The following is a 19,451-nucleotide window of genomic DNA, read 5'->3' as shown; positions in this document are numbered from 1 at the left end:
AAGAAAGAAAGAAAGAAAGAAAGAAAGAAAGAAAGAAAGAAAGAAAGGAAGAAAAAATTATATAGATATCTATCTGTCTTGCAGTATATAGGATAGATGGATGGATGGTAGGCAGGTAGATAAAGCAATCATGGCAAAATGTTAAAAATTAACAAATCTGGGGGGCGTCTGGCTGGCTCAGTCAATAGCACATGCGACTTTTGGTCTTAGGTTGTACACTAAAGCCTCACATTGGGTGTAGAGATTACTTAAAAAAATAAAATCAAATAATAAAAAAATACCAAGCCTGGGATAAAGGGTGTGGAAAAGTTTTTGTGCTGTTTTTACAACTTTAATTTTGAAGCTGTTTGAAAAGAAAAAGTAAAACAGTTCTAATTTTCACCTCTCTATATATATCTCACTGTATATATACCCAGTGAAACATATATAGAGTACCAATTCTCAGGTATTTTTAAAAAAGAGATTTAGTTTATCAATTTTACTTTTTATTATTTATCAGTTTTATAATTTGTATGTCCTTATATGTTTTGGCTGGGAAGTTTATTATGCTTCTCTCCTTTTTCTTATTAATAAGCATTTATCATTTTCCTCTAAGTACTGTTTTTACAGAATTATAGTCACTTTCTGTATTTTTTGGACACTATCAAATTATGTTTCAAAGTTTTCCTTGGCTCTATGCTATTTAAGAAAAGCTGAGGAATTTCCATGTGGTGAAGTACCATTTAAATACTGTTTTTGCTATTTATTTCTAACCATATTACATAATAGGCTGAGATGTTCCACTCCATTGCTTTTCAAAGTATGGCACTGAGAAAATGGTGTGTGTGTGTGTGTGTGTGTGTGTGTTTGGAAAAGGATTTCATTGAACTTGAAATGAAAACATAAATGAACAGAAAGAAGCATGAAGAACAGAAAAAATGTATACTCTGTTGTCTATTCTTGACCAGCACTTTACTGCATAAGTTACACATCATGGAATTAAAATCACTTACGGGAAGAAAAAAAAAAAGAATACATTTTGTTTAACAGAAACATTCTTTTCTTTTTTTTTTTTAGGAGGGGAGGGGCGGAGGGAGAGGAGAGAGAGAGAATCTTAAGCAGGCTCCATGCCCAGCTTGGAGCCCCACTCGGGGCTCGAAGCAGGGCTTGATCTCACAACCCTGAAATCATGACCTGAGCAGAAATCAAGAGTCAGATGCTTAACCGACTGAGCCACCCAGGCACCCCATGTTACTTTCTTGTATAGAACAACCATACATTACACATAAAATATTTAAGCCTAGCTTAATTAAGGGCTCTTTTTAGCGTTAAGATACTTTCAATCTCTTAAAGAAATATTCAAAACTATGTTCTTAACGTACAAAAATAAAGATTTTACATTACAGTAAGAAATCTTTTATCAGTTTGGTATAAAAACAGTTCAAATAAAATAGAACAAAGTCTGGGCTGCTACCAGGGGGGCAAAAAAACCTTTTTTTAAAAAAACTTTATTTATACACTTTGCTTTCTCCATGTTGAGATCTTTGATCTATTTCTTTTTGGAGTATCTACTTGGATAATTTCCTCAGAAAATATATACTGCATGGCCAGGAAATGTCCCTTTTCCACTTAATATGAATGATATCTTAGCCAGGCACCAGAATATTGGCTCACTGTTCTTTTTTCTCTATAATATGTACATGCTGTTCCACTTTCCAAATTTTACAACTATCTTCCATGACAGTCTGAGTATTTTTTTCTTTATACATAAACTGTTCTTCCTATCTTGAAGCTTTTCTTTATTCTTGGGAATCAGATAATTCATACACATATGATTGTCTTTGTTTGTATCTTTTTTTTAACTTAGTAAGCTATTTCAGTCTGAAAACTAAGGCCTTTCTTCTGTTCGAGGAAATTTATTTTCAATTTATTGCTTCAATTTTTACATTTTTGCAACTCCATTTCCATAATTACATTTTCATATGCCAGAAGAGACTACTATTCACATATTTTTTCCTCTGATCTTTCCTCTGAATCTCTTACCTCTCAGTTTTATCTTCTATTTCTCTCTTTTTTGCTTTTAAATTCTTCCTGATTTCTATTTGGATTTTTAGCACTATTTTATGTTGGTTTGTTTTGTTTTTACATTTTATATATCATAGTTTTGTTCTTTAAAACTCTTTATGCTTTCCAAACATTTCTTTGTAATATTTTGTTTCATCCCTTTAAGTTCGACTTTTGTTGGTGTTATTTTAATTTTTTTTTTTTAAAGATTTTATTTATTTGCAAGAGAGAGAATGAGAGACAGAGAGCATGAGAGGGAGGAGGGTCAGAGGGAGAAGCAGACTCCCTGCTGAGCAGGGAGCCCGACGCGGGACTCGATCCCGGGACTCCAGGATCATGACCTGAGCCGAAGGCAGTCAGTCGCCTAACCAACTGAGCCACCCAGGCGCCCTGTTGGTGTTATTTTAACCTTCTGTTTCTTCCATTACCTCTGCCTTTGTAGGAGCTATCTGTTGAGGTTGTTCACTCCCATTCAGGGTGTATATGTTCTTACATTGTGCTCTCTTTCAGGTCAGGCTTATGAGGTTGTCAGGCAATGAGAGGTAGGAGAGTGAACCTTGGCTCTCCAGTTTCTGGAGATATGAGAAAGATTAGGCCTCCCCCATCAGGCTGGAAGAGGAGCAGTTCAGACTAAACAGTACTGATGTCCACTGTTGGCAAGCTTTCCCAGGGACTGGCCAGGCCAGCTTTCTTCTCCACATGCTATGGGGATTTTCTCCTGGCTCAGCAGGCTGGATCCATAGAAAACATCCAGAGCATCTTTTTTTTTAAAGAGAAAGCAAGCAAGTGCAGTGGGGGGGGTGGGGGGGGCATGTGATGGGGGAAGGGTAGAGGGACAGGGAGAGATAGAATCTTAAGCAGGCTCCACATTCAGCAAGGAGCCCGATAAGGGGCTCGATCTTACTACCCTGAGATCATGACCTAAGCCAAAATCAATAGTTGACACTAAACCGAGCCACCCAGGCGCCCCAAACATCCAGAGTGTCTTTAGTAGCCTCAAGTATTTTCATCAGTAACACTCAGGCCGTGTCCTGTACAGACCCTGGGTCTGCACTGTCTACTTGAGAATTCAAGGCTTTGTTCATGCTGGCCTCCACGTTAGCTTCAGCAATAACCCATACTTCTATCCCCCAGCAGGAAGAGAGGGAGGCATGACCACGAACTAAGATTGTGCTCACCAGCAGAAACATGTATCTGTTCACCACCACCTAGAATTAGTTCATATATAAGAAAATGTTTATCTCATCCCTTCTTTTTTTTTTTTAGAATTTTTTATTTATTCATTTGAGACAGAGAGATACACAGAGAGAGAGAGAGAGTAGGAGCAGTGGGGAGAGGGGCAGAGGAAGAGGGAGAAGCAGCTCCCTGCTCAGCAGGGAGCCTGACGTGGGGCTCAATCCCAGGACCTGGAGATCATGACCTGAGTCGAAGGCAGACGCTTAACGACTGAGCCACCCATCTCATCCCTTCTAATAGGGATACTTTATCTCTCTTGGGATCATACCCAGAGAGGAATCAGTTTCCTTATTTCTAGTAAACAAGAGTCCTGGGTAATTTTAAATGTGTATGGGGAAGTCTTGTGGGGGTTGCCTGGAGCAAGCAGATGTGACATGTAGCAATTAGAAGTGATCTGCTAGGGAAAAAATGTCCCCTGACCTGTGTTACTGGAGGACAGCAGAGATGGCAACTGCTTCAACTGCAGAGATGAAACAGGGCGTTCTTTTAGTCCCTTAAATAGGTCTTGCTTCTCCCTGCTCAGGGCCTCCCTCACCAGTCCTCCCCGCTTGGACTGCCCCCTAACTTAAACTGCCTCTCTCACCTACACAATCACTCTTTTTTTTTTTTTAACCTTTATTTATTTGAGAGAGAGCAAGCAGGGGGAGGGGCAGAGTGAGAGAGGGAGAGAGAGAGTATCTCCAGCAGACAGAGCCCAACATGGGGCTTGATACCATAACCCTGGGATCAGAACCCGAGTCGAAATCAAGAGTCCGACGTTTAACCGACTGAGCCACCCAGGCATCCCTATGCAACCACTCATATTATCCCTTCAGGGAACAGCTAACATCATTCTTGAAAGAAGCCTCCTAATTCTCCAGACTAGAAATAGCTCTCCCTTTAAAAAGGGATCGTTGAAGTTCTTCTACTTCTAGAAGTAGAAGAACTACTTCTTCCTGGGACTTAACATTAATATATTTATTTCAGTTTCTCATTTAAAAGATGTCTTTCCTGGGATGCCTGGGTGGCTCACTTGGTTAAGCGTCTGCCTTCGGCTCAGGTCATGATCTCAGGGTCCTGGGATCGAGCCCCGTGTTGGGCTCTCTGCTCGGCAGGGAGCCTGCTTCTCCTTCTCCCCGCCCCCAGCTTGTGCTTTCTCTCACTATATCTGTCTCTCTCTCAAATAAATAAATAAAATCTTAAAAAGGGGGGGGAGGGGAGAACAAAAGAAAGAAAAAAAACCAAACCCATGTCTTTCCTGCTAGACTGTAACTGCCGTGAGGGCAGTGGGTGTCTGTATTATTCACTTGTGTCCCCTTAGCATGTCCAGTTCTAGGTACATCGTGAGCACTGTTACTTGTTAACTTAGTACAAGCTGGAAGACATAAAAATATTTATAAGATTAAGACAGCAAAATAGAACAAAGAGTGAAGGGGAGCAGAAACGGACCAAATTAAAAAGAAAAGAGATGATCATGTGGGAACCCAAATGTGCTAGTTAACACAGGAGGCTAAGGGGGAAAAAAAGGAAGAACTGGCCTGTATGAAAAAGACTTAGAAAATAAATCCAAAAATCAAGATGAAACTTGTTTAAAACAGCTTTTACACCTGAGCCTGAGGTGTTCAATCCACTAACCAAGTGGAAGGAAGCCATCATTCAGATTGGAGAAGCTCAGGATGCTGCACAAAGATATAAAGGTTCAGCTTACACATTCAAGAGAATGCCAGGACTACTTAGGCTCTTACACACTGTGTTTCTCCTGAACATAATTAATTTTTTTCAGTATACCCATTAAAGTGAATTCTCAGAAAAAGAAATATATTCAAATAAATGTCAACTTTTTGTGTGAATTTCAGACAGATACATACAATAAGGTTTAGCTTTATCAATGACTAAAATTTTAAAGTAAATAATTCAACTCTGAATTCTCTCTCCCACCAGTTAGAACAACAGTCCCATTGTCTTGGGACTGGCCTTTAGGAGAGCTTGTGCCTCTACCAGAAATCACATCACCTTTCTAGGTAAGACCATTTAGCCCTATCTCCCAGAAAAGAGTTTTCATCATTTGAGAATCACAGCGAATGAGCCTCAATCCAGCAAAGCAAAGATTCCTACGGAGAATGTGCACATGATGTCACATGGGATTCAAGAATAATTTTTTGGGGGGTGCCTGAGTGGCTCAGTCAGTTAAGTGGCTGCCTTCGGCTCAGGTCATGATCCCAGGGTCCTGAGATTGAGCCCCACATTGTGTTCCCTGCTCAGCGGGGAGCCTGCTTCTCCCTCTCCCTCTGCCTGCTACTCTGCCTACTTGTGTGCTCTCTCTCTCTTTCTCTCTATGTTAAATAAATAAATAAAATCTTTTTTTTAATTTAAAAAGAATAATTCTTTTTAACTGATGAATGTGAAATTTTTCTGCTTTTTCTTTGCATCTTCTGGGAAGGAGTAAAATTAAGAGCAGGTATAACTATAGGAGAAGAAATATAATTTTCTGTTTCTGATAATCAAGATAGATGTCCAAAAAAAATTAAAAGAGGTACATTTAAAGAAGAGACTTTTGGGACATCTGGGTGGTTCAGTTGGTTGGGCGTCTGACTCTTGATTTTGGCTCAGGTCATGATCTCAGAGTTCTGAGATCAAGCACCCTGTCCGGCTTCAAGCTCAGTGGGGAGTCTGCTTGAGATTTTCTTTCCCCCTCTCCCTTTGCCCCTTTCCCACATGTGTGCATGCTGTCTCTCTCTCTCTTAAATAAATAAATAAATAAATAGACTTTTAAGTGACAAAAAACTTTGAAATAAACTTTTTTTGTTAATAATCTAATGCTTAGGAGGCGCCTGGGTGGCTCAGTCGTTAAGGGCCTGCCTTCCGCTCGGGTCATGATCCCAGGGTCCTGGGATTGAGTCCCACATCGGGCTCCCTCCTCCGCGGGAAGCCTGCTCTCCCTCTCCCACTCCCGCTGCTTGTGTTCCTGCTCTTGCTATCTCTGTCTCTGCCAAATAAATAAATAAAATCTTAAAAAAAAAATAATCTAATGCTTATAGTGCAGGTGCAGGCTCATGGAGAAAGAGAGAAAAAGGAAGAAAGGAGATGGATTGGCATTTTCCCCCTAGAGTGTTATGTTTTCTGCCAATAGAATTGGTGTTGTCTTTAAACAACTCAGCTTAGTTCAAATTAGCAAAGTAGAAAGGTACAGCCTGCTCCATAATTTAATCATCAGAGATACACACTGTTAATTCTTTGGTATATAACATTTCGTACCTTCTGCATGAAATATGACTACATAATATACAGGCTGTTCATTATTTACAACAGCCAAAAAGTGGGAACAACCCAAATGTCCATCATCTGATGAATGAATAAATTGTGGTGCATCCATATAATGGAATATTATTCAGCAATAAAAAGAAATGAAGCACTGACACATGCCACAACATGGGTGACCCTTGTAACGTTATGCTGAGTGAAAGAAGGCAGCTACGAGACACCATGGACTGTTTGATTCCATCCATATGTAATGTCCAGAATAGGCAAATCCATAAAGACAGAAAGTGGATCCATGGTAGCTTAGGGCTGGTGGGTAGAACAAGAATGCCAATGCCTATCGGGGTATCTTTTAGGGGGAATAAGAATGTTCTAAAATTAGATTGTGGTGGGGCATCTGGGTGGCTCAGTTGGTTAAGCGACTGCCTTCGGCTCAGGTCATGATCCTGGAGTCCCAGGATCGAGTCCCGGGATCAAGTCCCGCATCGGGCTCCCTGCTCAGCAGGGAGTCTGCTTCTCCCTCTGCCCCTCCCCCCTCTCATGTGCTCTCTCTCATTCTCTCTCTCTCAAATAAATAAATAAAATCTTTAAAAATAAATAAATAAATAAAATAAAATTAGATTGTGGTGATGGTGGCATAGCATGCACACAATACTAAAGAACACTGAATTTTACACTCTAAGTAGGTGAATTATATGGTATATGGATTATATCTCAATAAAGCTATAAAATAAAAGCAAGAAATATTTATATAGACCGTTCTGCAATGACTTCATCCCCTCCTTAATGTCTCATAGACAGTGTTCTATACCAATAAGATGTACAACCCCACCATTATATGTGACTGTACACTGTCCCATCGTACGGGTATACTGGCATTTACTTACTTAATGCTTTACTACTAGACGGGAACTTATTTCCAATTGTTGTATTAAACACTTACGCATGTCCACATCTTTGTCTACCTACATCCTTGTTTTCTTAAGAAACAAAGAAAAGGGTCTGCACTCTGTAAATTGAAACATGTTGCCTGCTTATTCTCCAGAAAGGCCATACTAGTTAATATTCATCACAAAGGAAAACAAGAATAGTTTTTTCTTTACATTGCCATCAGTGCTGAGCATCATCAAACTACTTAATCTCTGCCAATGACAGGTGACATCATTTTTTAGATGTGTATTTCTTTTTTTTTTTTAAAGACTTCATTTGAGAGAGAGAGAGCGAGAGTGCACAAGAGCTGGGACAGGGCGCCTGGGTGGCTCAGTCGTTAAGCGTCTGCCTTCGGCTCAGGTCATGATCCTGGGGTCCTGGGATCGAGTCCCACATCGGGCTCCCTGCTCGGCAGGAAGCCTGCCTCTCCCTCTCCCACTCCCCCTACTTGTGTTCCTGCTCTAGCTATCTCTCTCTGTGTCAAATAAATAAATAAAAATTTTAAAAAAAAAAAAAAAAAGAGCTGGGACAGAGGCAGAGGGAGAAGCAGACTGCCCACCTAGCAGGGAGCCCGATGCAGGTTCGATCCCAGGACCCCGGGATCATGACCTCAGCTGAAGGCAGATGCTTAACTGACTGAGTCACCTGGTGTCCTTAGATGTGTATTTCTTTGACTGTTGAATTTGAATAGCATTTTTTTTTTTAAAGATTTTATTTATTTATTTGACAGAGAGAGACACAGTGAGAGAGGGAACACAAGCAGGGGGAGTGGGAGAGGGAGAAGCAGGCTTCCCGCAGAGCAGGGAACCCGATGTGGGACTCAATCCCAGGACCCTGGGATCACGACCTGAGCTGAAGGCAGTTGCTTAACCAACTGAGCCACCCAGGCGCCCCTGAATAGCATTTTTTTTAAGTTTATTTATTTTTTTTAGTAATCTCTACACCCAACATGGGGCTTGAACTAACGACCCTGAGATCAAGAGTCACATGCTCTTCCAACTAAGTAGCCAGGTGCCCCGAAGAGCATTTTTAAGTCATTTGATTTATGATAGCTGTACTTCTGTCCTTTGTTTATTCTTTAGTCATCTTAATTTTTCTGACGTATGTTACAAATTGTTGTTACCAATTTGTCTTTTAACTTTGCTTATGACACTTCTCTCCTTACACATTCTAATAATTATATACTTAAGTTTATTGTTTTTTTTTTCTTTATGGTATCTGGCCTTAATTCCTAGGCTTTTACCATCCCAGTGTCAAAAAAATAGTATCCTATATTTTCTTCTAGCATAGTTCTTAAAGATTTTTTTTTTTTTTTTTTTTTAATTTGAGAGAGAGAGAATGAGAGAGAGCAAGCACATGAGAAGGGGGAGGGTCAGAGGGAGAAGCAGACTCCCTGCCGAGCAGGGAGCCCAATGCGGGACTCGATCCAGGGACTCCAGGATCATGACCTGAGCCGAAGGCAGTCGCTTAACCAACTGAGCCACCCGGGCGCCCAGCATAGTTCTTTTTATGTCTCATTTGAATGATCTATTCATTCCCTACTCATCGATAGTCCTATGGCACTCTTGAATTCTTTAAGGCTGGCCTGTGAAATCTGTTTGAAAGATAACTTACCTAATTCTTGAGCCCATTTGATGATAGTACCAGTGTCTCCTGCATTGCTTTCAGCTAAGCATACAACTTCTTGGCCAATCTTCCACCCAATTAGTGGATAAAAGCCTTAAAAACAAAGAAACGATATAAATCAAACGTAATCAATAGATAATTCATTGCAGAGACATCTACATTTGGTTAACAATTTGATTATCTTAAAAAATAGCAAAGTGGCTCTGAAGTCAGTGGTCTCACAAGTTTCTAACCTCTTAGCCTCAGTCTCCTCAACTGTAAAATGGTCTGCCTCAGAGAGCTCCTGTGAGAATAAACTGAATTAATGCATAAAAAACTTAGTGCAGTGCCTGGCATTTAATATGAACAATAAACACTAGCTTTTAGTAGCCACAGGCATATCTATGTCTCTAGAAACACACAAACAGAGCCAACTACGCTATTTTATTTATCTGTGAAGGTTCCTAATTAGAAACAACCTAACGCAATGATGAAATTTTCTAGGTTCCATTTTCCCAGTTAGGGGAAAAGGAAGAGCTTGAGGGGGGATGGAAGATAAGAAAAAGATTTTAAAATCTGCCTCTTAGTAACCATGTTAGGAGACCATAGCCCAGATTAAGAGCCCACAGGCCTCTTAGGGTGTAGTTCCACAATCTAAATTTCTTGGTTTACACATCCTAGGATGTCTTCTATCAGGGAGACCAATTTCTTGGCAACTGTCATTAAATATGCATGGATCACTAGTTGAGAATTACCAACCCCCCTCAAACACACACACACACACACACACACACAAAGAAGAACTGCTAACACTTAAGAGAAAATTTAGAGGCCTAGAAAGATGTTTTAAACAATATAACAGGTATTACAGGTAAATATTTGGTAAACTGACCAAAATAACCTAAACCTGAGTTTTTCTATAATAATATGTCTCATTTTTTATGCTTTTAAAGAAAAAAGGGAAATGGAAATTAACTGTCTCTAAGAGTAATGGTGAAAAATATGTTAGAGAGTACCCTTAGTATAAAATGGGAAAACAGTGTCACAAAAGTTAAATATGAAAAGAAGTGATATTTTATCAATAAAAAGGATAAATTCTAACTATTTACCTCCAATAGTATGCTGAAGGCTATTTCCAGTATTAATATCCAAAAATGTCCCAGTTCCCATGGTTAGTTTCACGTCTCCTATGTGGAAGCAGCACTCTCCAAACATGGCTGATTGCTGATCAGCGACCTGCCAAAAATGTTCAAATATAAGACGGCTGGGCTTAGCAGTGGCCCATTTCACTGTCTGCCACTGTCTCCTATATTGTATTCTCATGGGTCAACATTTTGTTTTCTTTTTTCCTTTTCCTTAAAAAAAAAAAAAGCCCTGGAAAAAACAAAGAGCAACAATAAGCTAGAAGTGTCTCAAGGACTAACATTGTGTGGTAATTAATGTGCCTCAGGAATTTTTAGTAGGCAACCTACTTTACGACTTTAAGTATCACAGGAAAAATCTAAGAAATAAAGGTCAGAATAAAAATTGTGCAGGAAAAAAACAAGATTTTTCAACTTAAAAGTGATTTCATTCATTAGTCAAAATAATTGACCTCACATATTTCTCTTTTAATAAGAGTGATAGGTGTGTGCTTAATATAAATAAATAGAGGTCAAAACTACACATTCCCAACCATACATTTTTGTTAAAAGAAAAACTATGACATTTTGTTAAAATAATTAAATGTAAATTGTTAAGTAACAATGTTCAACAGGGTAAATTTTAACGATCTAATTGGCTTTATTAATTGATGCATGAATCGGGCAGCATCCATCCTAGCAGAGGTGAGCTCCAAAGAGCTAAAGAAAAAGCAAGTCTTTAAAAGAAGAAAAAGAGCAGAGAAAAAAGGACACTATTAGCAAAGAATCCATTGTTTTAGGCAAGGTCGCCCTCCTAAGGGGGACAGAAGGGGTCTATCATTAAATTTCCTAATGCTGACCCAGAAATTCCCATGTTGACTGGCTAAGGGTTACATTTCTGGGGAGTTGAAACTACAGGTAGGTTAGCTATTAAGTCTTGGTTTACTGGCTTGGAGCCATCATTTTAGGTCTGTGGTTTTCTTTTTAACAATTTCCTCCCTTTTGATCAGACTCTCAGTTTAACTGAGAGATGCGATCAAAATTTAAAGCATTTTCTACCATCATTCTCTACCACCGCTCCAGAGTTCTCACAGCTGTTACTGATTCTCTGTGCGGTATTCACAGGTCATGATGGTTTTTTGCTTAATTTCTGTGATATTCACAGGTTCCAACTTCAGATTCACAATTTTTAAGTCGGTTGTCCTCTTCATTCCTTTTCTGACGTTCCCGTCTTAGGTAGATCATTTGCTTGATGCTTGGCAGTGAACATGCATTTAAAGCTTTTGAGAGAATACAATGTACCAGGGATATTATTATGATAACTATAAGCAGGATAATTCCCAGTATTTGGAGTGTATTCAGAGCCATGGTTCCCAAGACCCAAAACAATTAAAATCAAATAAATCAAAGAAAGACCCCACTGAAGAAGTTACTCTTTTAAGCCAAGCAGCTTACTCAGTGTTCTTATGTAATTAAGTTTCAAAATCCCCAGAAGGGTTAGTCCAGATACAGCAGGTGGTGTTGACCACAGCAGAGGTACCCCCTTGCTCGCCTACAAGATAATCGAGGGCTGTCCTACTATCACGAACAGCTTTGGCTAAAGAGTCTAAGGATGGTTGTTGGGCCTCTGTTGCTTTAGCAGCAGATTCTGCAGTAATTTCAAGAATTGAGAAGTTCCCGATCATAGGCTCATTTACATTTATCCCTAACCAGGGAAGTAGGGACCTTCCAAGAGGAGTGAATTCCTGAATCATGAAAACCTCCTGGCAGGTCCTTTCTAACTCAACAATGTAACTTAAGCTTATGTAACACATAAGCTTAAATAGTCACCCAAGAGATGTCTTATTTTGCTTATGAAAAGTTAAGATTTTCTCCTAGCCTGAACTTAAAGGTTGTTCTAAATTCCAAAGACTACCCCACTTAAGCAGTGGCCAGGGGACAAACAGATGACGGCATTAACTTTCCAGGCTAATGCCAGAATAAAAAAGAAGAAGGAGAAAGGGTTTTGAGTTTAGTTAAAGTTTAAAGTCTTGATCCATCATCTGAGGCAGAAGCATTCCACCCCAACTGAGCTACTTCTCTTCCTCATCAATTTGATTTGGAGGTCTCCAGTGTCTGTAGAGGACCTGGTTGGAGGCGGAGCCTTCACAAGCTGTGAAATGTGTACCCAAGGCTCCATCCCTTCTAGTTTTGCATTGGTGTCCATGATCAGGAGCACTTGGTAAGATTCCTCTTCCAAGGGGGCTCGAGGGCCATCTTCCTCTGATAATGTTTCCAGAATCCCTAGTTCTCCAGGCTCAGTATATAAGCTCCTGATAGAATTCCAAGAAGTTTTGCAAGGTTTTCATTAGGCTCATATGATTTGCCCAGTGAAGTGAGTGCCTTGATCACTGGAGATTATGGAAGGTCTGCCCCAAATGGGAAACATGTCTTCTAATAGTTTCCTTGCTACTGGGAGGGCATCACAGCCTTGCAGCAGGGAAAGGCTTCAACCCATCCACAAAACATGCAAGTAAAACAAGAACATATTGGTAATCCGTAGTAAGTAGCAGTTGAATGAAGTCCCGCTGCAGGTTTTCAAACGGTCAAGAGGGGTAGGTCTGAGGCTCTGGGAACAAAATTAGTTTTTCCAGGATGACCTGACAAGTCAGAAACTGCTGGCAGATTATTTTTACAATATTATAGAAGTCTCCCCACTGATGTCTATTCATAATTTTGGGTCATCTTGAATGCCCTATGGTGAGTGAAAGAATGTAAAAACTGAAAAAGAGGGTTTGCCAGCTGGGAAGAACTAAGCAGCCATCTTAGTTTTCCCATAGCCCCAGCTATTCATTTAATTGACAGCCAGTATTTACCCACCTTAATTTCTCTGATTCAGCAGCAGACTGTTGCCATGTTATAGGACATCAGGATGGCAAAAGTCTGGCAATGAGGGGCCTCTTTTTTTTCCAGAAGCAGAATGGACTTTATGCACATGTGCCAAAATCTTACAACATAAAGAAGGCTTAGTATTACTTTTTATTTAACAATGCTTCTGATGTAATTTAACATATCACATAAGCTTAAATAGTTTAGCAAATTCTTTGGTATGTTCTAGGTCAAAAAGACTTACGCCAATGAGAAAAGTCCAAACACACAATCTTCGTCCTCTTAGAACAGAGAAAACCAAATTCTAATTTTGCACCAGCTTAGTTTTGATATGAAAACTTATTCGTTCCAATCTTCAGTCAGTCCTGACCACATACACAATTCCTTGCCAGAGATTCCTTTTTCACAAACTTTCTACAACTGTTTTTTCCTCAAAAGAATGTATCTCCATTCCTCATACTTTTTTTTTTAAATCAAAAACATATTTTACTTCCCTTCCATATGCAGATATTTCCTTCATTATTTCTAGTAGTGTTAAGCAAATGGGAACTGTCTGTTATACCAGCATTCTTTAGATTGGCAAATTTATAAATACATTTTATAATTTTTAGAAGCATATGTCTTTAATTTTCCAATGTAGCACTAACATATCCAAAATGTATTTTAGTTTTTCTGTAATAAGAAGCTGCAAGTAGATACTTCTTTTTTTTTTTTTTCAAGATTTTTTATTTGTAAGTAAACTCTACACCCAATGTAGGGCTCAAACTTACAACCCTGAGATCAAAAGTTGCATGTTACACTAAGCCAGCTAGGCACCACAAGATAAACCTACGTTTAGCCATTGATGTTTTAGTATTTCATCTTATTTACAAATGATATAGATATTTAATGAATTCAACTTAATTCATTACTTAACCTAACTTAGAAAAACTTTACGGTTTTAGGTTACCAAAAAAGATTTGGGAGACTATTTAAAAGATTACCTAAATTTTTTATTTTATTTATATCTATTTACTTGTTCTTAATAATTACGCTTATATTACCCATAAAACCTTCATGAGACAGCAAAGTCGGTCATTCTTCCAAGCTATTTTTTTTTAATTTATTTATTTGAGAGAGAGATAGTAGGGGAGGGGCAGAAGGAGAGCGAGAGAGAGAATCTTGAGCAGACTCTACGCTGAGTGGAGAGCCTGCTGTGGGGCTCAATCTCACGACACCAAGATCATGACGTGAGCCAAGATCGAGAGTCGGATGCCCAACCGACTGAGCCACCCAGGTGCCCCCTGCCAAGCTATTTTTTTTAAATTTGTAACAGAGATATTACCTTACTGACTTTAAGTGAACTCAGGCAGAATAAAAGTTTTAATTTTAATGCTGATCACTCTAAAGACATGTCTACTTTAATATTCTTTAAAGATTTATTTATTTTAGAGAGAGAGAGAGAGAGAAAGCGTGCACACAAGTGGGAGGAGCAGGGGGAGAGGGAGCGAGAGTTTCAAGCAGACTCCACGCGAGCACGGAGCCCAATGTGGGGCTCGATCCCCCAACTCTGAGATCATGACCCGAGCTGAAACCAAGAGTTGGTCGCTTAACCGACTGTGCCGCCCTAAGACATGTCTACTTTAATTAAACCAACAAACTTAAAGTAGCTTTCATATCAAATATTTATCCAGATTGTGTGAACCTGACAAAACATTTGGGTTGGTTTCTTTCTGAGAGTTTTAGAATGTCTAATTCTTACCAATGTTTGCCTGCAAACCAAGTAAATAAAACTCTTTTACAAATTAATTTTAGCAATGCCATCCAGAGGTAGAAAAATATCTCACATTTACTATATACAGAGAGAGAGACAGATGCACACGAAGACCCTATAGTTACTAATATTTGTGGAGAAGATTTTTAAGATTTGTATTTGTCCCTAGGATTAATCTTAAGGAGGTAGTGCTATAGTTTGAGAAAAGAGCTCTTTTGGAGGTTTGTATTTTAAAAAGGCTTCTTGGGGCACCTGGGTGGCTCAGTCGTTAAGCGTCTGCCTTCAGCTCAGGTCATGATCCCAGGGTCCTGGGATCAAGTCCCGCATCTGGCTCCCTGCTCAGCAGGGAGTCTGCTTCTCCCTCTCCCACTCCCCCTGCTTGTGTTCCCTCTCTCGCTGTCTCTCTCTCTGTCAAATAAATAAATAAAATCTTAAAAAAAAAAAAAAAAAGGCTTCTTTCCAGGGGCACATGGGTGACTCAGTTGGTTAAGCGACTGCCTTCGGCTCAGGTCATGATCCTGGAGTCCCGGGATCGAGTCCTGCATGGGGTTCCCTGCTCAGTGGGGACTCTGCTTCTCCCTCTGACCCTCCTCCCTCTCATGCTCTCTGTATCTCATTCTCTCTGTCTCAAATAAATAAATAAAATCTAAAAAAAAAAAAAAAAGGCTTCTTTCCCTTTTTTTCTCTCATTCTCTGGTAATTGTGGGCTGTGCTTACATTTCTAACACATGATAAGATGTATAACTTTAAGGGACAGGAAAAGAATGCAAGTTCCTCTAAGAAGGACTTTGGTTTCCTAGAGCCAAAAATTTACAATCCATTTGAGATAAACAGGGGAAGTTTTGGGATTGGTGAAGAAATAGGTAAACTTTGAACTGCCTCTAGAGCCAAAGTTTTAGTTTTATAAAGATTGCAAGATAAGGACAATTGCTTTCAATTCCTCCAAGAACTGGGTTGTAACTTAAATGACATAATAGGTTGATCTACCTATTCAACCCTATTATTCTCAGTTTGCTTCTTTTTCCCCTGGGGACATGGTTCTAATTTTAAGTATTTCTGGTGGTACTGAATAACACCCCATGGATGTAAGAGGGGTCCCCAAAAAGGGTGCAAAGGATACTACCTTCCCAAGATCTAGAGTCACTCCAAATGATAGCCAAAGAACCAAAACCTGCATGTCCCATGTGGGCAGAAAGCCAAGCCCAGTTATGCAACACTAGACAAATGAGAAGGCAATAGGTATCTCTGGGAGAGAAAGGATCAATAAGCCAATGGGTCTGGATTTGGAAAGGAAGGGACAATGTGAAATTTTATTTTCCTCTCTAGACTGGGCACTACAGACAAGAGTTTTTTTTTTTTTAAAGATTTTATTTATTTATTTGACAGAGAGACACACAAGAGAGGGAACACAAGCAGGGGGAGTGGGAGAGGGAGAAGCAGGCTTCCCGCGGAGCAGGGAGCCCGATGCGGGGCTCGATCCCAGGACCCTGGGACCATGACCTGAGCCGAAGGCAGATGCTTAATGACTGAGCCACCCAGGCGCTCCCAGACAAGAGACTTGAAAGGAACTGATTCTGGTAAGAATTTTCACCCTTTGCTGGCTTCTGCCAGTTTTTCCCAGATCCCCTCTGCAGTGTCTGGTATCTACCAGAGTTTCCCCTTGGCTGTTTAAGGAAAGAACACAGCAGTTTTACCAGAAAAATCTCTCTGTTTCAACAACTCTGGGAGGGGCCCATGTAGGAGTCCTCCTATGAAGGTAAATACAGGGGTGTATGTAAGGCCGTTAATGTGGTGAAGTTTTTTTGTTTTTGTTTTTTAAAGATTTTATTTATTTATTTGAGAGAGAGACTGAGAGAGAGAGAGCATGAGAGGGGGGAGGGTCGGGAGGGTCAGAGGGAGAAGCAGACTCCCCGCCGAGCAGGGAGCCCGATGTGGGACTCGATCCCGGGACTCCAGGATCATGACCTGAGCCGAAGGCAGTCGCTTAACCAACTGAGCCACCCAGGCGCCCCAATGTGGTGAAGTTTTGTTTACGGTTGTGGAGTCTTCTCAGAGTGGAAAACCAAGTGAGACAGAGGATTAGTAGAACAAGTACTCCAAGGGGGAGAGATGGGAGCTGGGAGCAGCGGGAGTTATGTCAGTCTTAGAGTCTTTTGTTTTGGGTACCTCTTCTCTCTTTAATTTTTCACTAGCCTTTCGCAATGAGTCTTTTAATGAAACAATGTGGGAATTTTAAAACCTTTTGGAGGCTTCTGCTTGCCAATTAAAACGAGTATCTCATTCTGTTTAATTTGGGAATCCTTGCTTTCAAGTGTACTTCTTAAATGATTTTATCTAATTGGAACGGTCCCCATAACAACCACTGTATTTCTAGGTTGTAATTCCCCTGAAGGCTGAAGCAGTTTGGTAGGATTCTAGGCACAAATGGAGTTAACCCACATTTCTGTCCAGCCGTATTTAGCTGCAAATGGGGTGCAACTCATATTTCTGTCTGGCCTTATTTGGGGACCCTCAACCTGACAGTTACTGAGCCAAGTTCCTCAGGACGCAAAACAAGCTAAGTAAGATTTTGCCACTTTTGCGAGATATCTACAACTTCTAAGACTATAGTTCTCAGACATAAAATAAGCAGGTGTGCTGGAAGGTGGCATGCTTGACTCTTTAGAATTTAAGGATTTCATTAGCTAAGACTTTGGAGTTTTCAGAGCCAAGGTAATGCCAGGGATGGGACACTGGGTTGGGGATCTTATATGTTTTACAGTACAGAGGTTTTCTTGAGGTTGGTGGGTGAACTTCTATCAACCTAACCCATTCTGTGATCAACTTACTCTATTTTCTTTTCTTTTTTAAAGATTTTATTTATTTATTTGACAGAGAGAGACACAGTGAGAGAGGGAACACAAGCAGGGGGGAGTGGGAGAGGGAGAAGCAGGCTTCCCGCAGAGCAGGGAGCCCGATGTGGGGCTCGATCCCAGGACCCTGGGATCATGACCTGAACCGAAGGCAGACACTATCCAACTGAGCCACCCAGGCGCCCCAACTTACTCTATTTTCTTGAGGTGGCAAGAGCTCTAATAGCCTTCAAATGTTCACCCTGTGCCTACCAATTTTTCCAGTTTTTTGGTCTCTGAGATCCCTCTTACCAATGGCCTTTATCTAGACAAAACAAGACAAATATGTGCACCTTAATGTATAAGCAACAACCAAGAGATGTTACTGTGTCTTCGCCAAGAGAAGGCCCTGTGCTCACCACAAAGAATTCTTGTGGAACCTTGCTGGGGTTTTCCAGCAATTCCAGGGGAACTGTGGTCTGAAAGGCTAGGGATTTGGCTTTGGGCAGACACTTTGCCAGCTCAGTGGGACTCTAGGCAAAACCAGCTCATAACCATCTGGCAGCTCAGGCTGTAAAGGAAAGCCAATTAGATTGGGGAGCTTAAATGAACAAAGAGTGGAGCTCAGAACCAAGAGAGAATTTACCCACAGCCCTCAGGAGCAGTGAGAAACACATGCATTCAAAGGGTTCATGGGGTACCATTCCTGTATTTCTCATTGTCCCCAAATGCTGCTGGAAGTTCACTTTGGATCTTGTTGCTGCCTGCCACCAAATCTGTTAAATAACAAAAATTCAACCAAGCAAATTTTCTTCTCTTTTCTTTCTTTTTTTAAAGATTTTATTTATTTATTTTAGAGAGAATGACAGAGAGAGCGAGCGCATAAGAGGTGGGGAGGGGCAGAGGGAGATGCAGACTCCCTGCTGAGCAGGGAGCCCGATGCGGGGCTCAATCACAGGACCCTGAGATCATGACCTGAGCTGAAGGCAGACGCTTAACCAACTGAGCCGCCCAGGCACCCCCAACTGAGTAAAATTTTAAAGATCTAATTGGCTTTATTAATCAATTCATGAATCGGGCAGCATCCCATCTAGCAAGTCTGGGGACTTTCAAAGAGCTACAGAAAAGGAAAGATTTTTTTTTAGAGTAGGCTCCACACCCACACCCACACCCAGTAGGCTCCACACCCAGTGTGGCGCTTGAACTCATGACCCTGAGATCAAGACCTGAGCTGAGATCAAGAGTTGGTCACTTAACCGACCAAATCACCCAGGTGCCCCAGAAAAGGAAAGATTTTTTTTTTAATTTATTTTTTTTTAATTCATTATTATTTTTAATTAATTTATTTTTTTAATTCTTATGTTAATCCCCATACATTACATCATTAGTTTTAGATGAAGTGTTCCATGATTCATTGTTTGTGCATAACACCCAGTGCTCCATGCAGAATGTGCCCTCCTCAATACCCACCACCAGGCTAACCCATCCTCCCACCCCCCTCCCCTCTAGAACCCTCAGTTTGTTTTTCAGAGTCCATCATCTCTCATGGTTCGTCTACCCCTCCGATTTCCCCCGCTTCATTCTTCCCCTCCCGCTACCTTCTTCTTCTTCTTTTTTTTTTTTCTTAACATATATTGCACTATTTGTTTCAGAGGTACAGATCTGAGATTCAACAGTCTTGCACAATTCACAGCGCTTACCAGAGCACATACCCTCCCCAGTGTCTATCACCCAGTCACCCCATCCCTCCCACCCCACCCCCCACTCCAGCAACCCTCAGTTTGTTTCCTACAATTAAGAATTCCTCGTATCAGTGAGATCATATGA

The 19,451-nt window shown here is 40.5% G+C and overlaps 1 protein-coding gene across 1 annotated transcript in view; it reads right to left on the bottom strand.

The window, feature by feature from the left end:
* Window positions 1-19,451, bottom strand: part of GK5 (glycerol kinase 5) — a 77,012-nt gene that overhangs the window by 19,862 nt on the left and 37,699 nt on the right. The window contains exons 10-11 of the mRNA XM_021678731.2: window positions 10,161-10,287; window positions 9,061-9,165 (exon numbers count right to left, since the gene is read on the bottom strand). Coding sequence (XP_021534406.2) covers window positions 9,061-9,165; window positions 10,161-10,287 — 232 coding nt within the window. The remainder of the gene's footprint in view (window positions 1-9,060; window positions 9,166-10,160; window positions 10,288-19,451) is intronic.

The sequence above is a fragment of the Neomonachus schauinslandi genome, chromosome 1 (assembly GCF_002201575.2).
Source record: "Neomonachus schauinslandi chromosome 1, ASM220157v2, whole genome shotgun sequence".
Taxonomy (NCBI): domain Eukaryota; kingdom Metazoa; phylum Chordata; class Mammalia; order Carnivora; family Phocidae; genus Neomonachus; species Neomonachus schauinslandi.
Note: the sequence above shows the minus strand (reverse complement) of the source record. Positions and strands in the feature narration are given on the sequence as shown.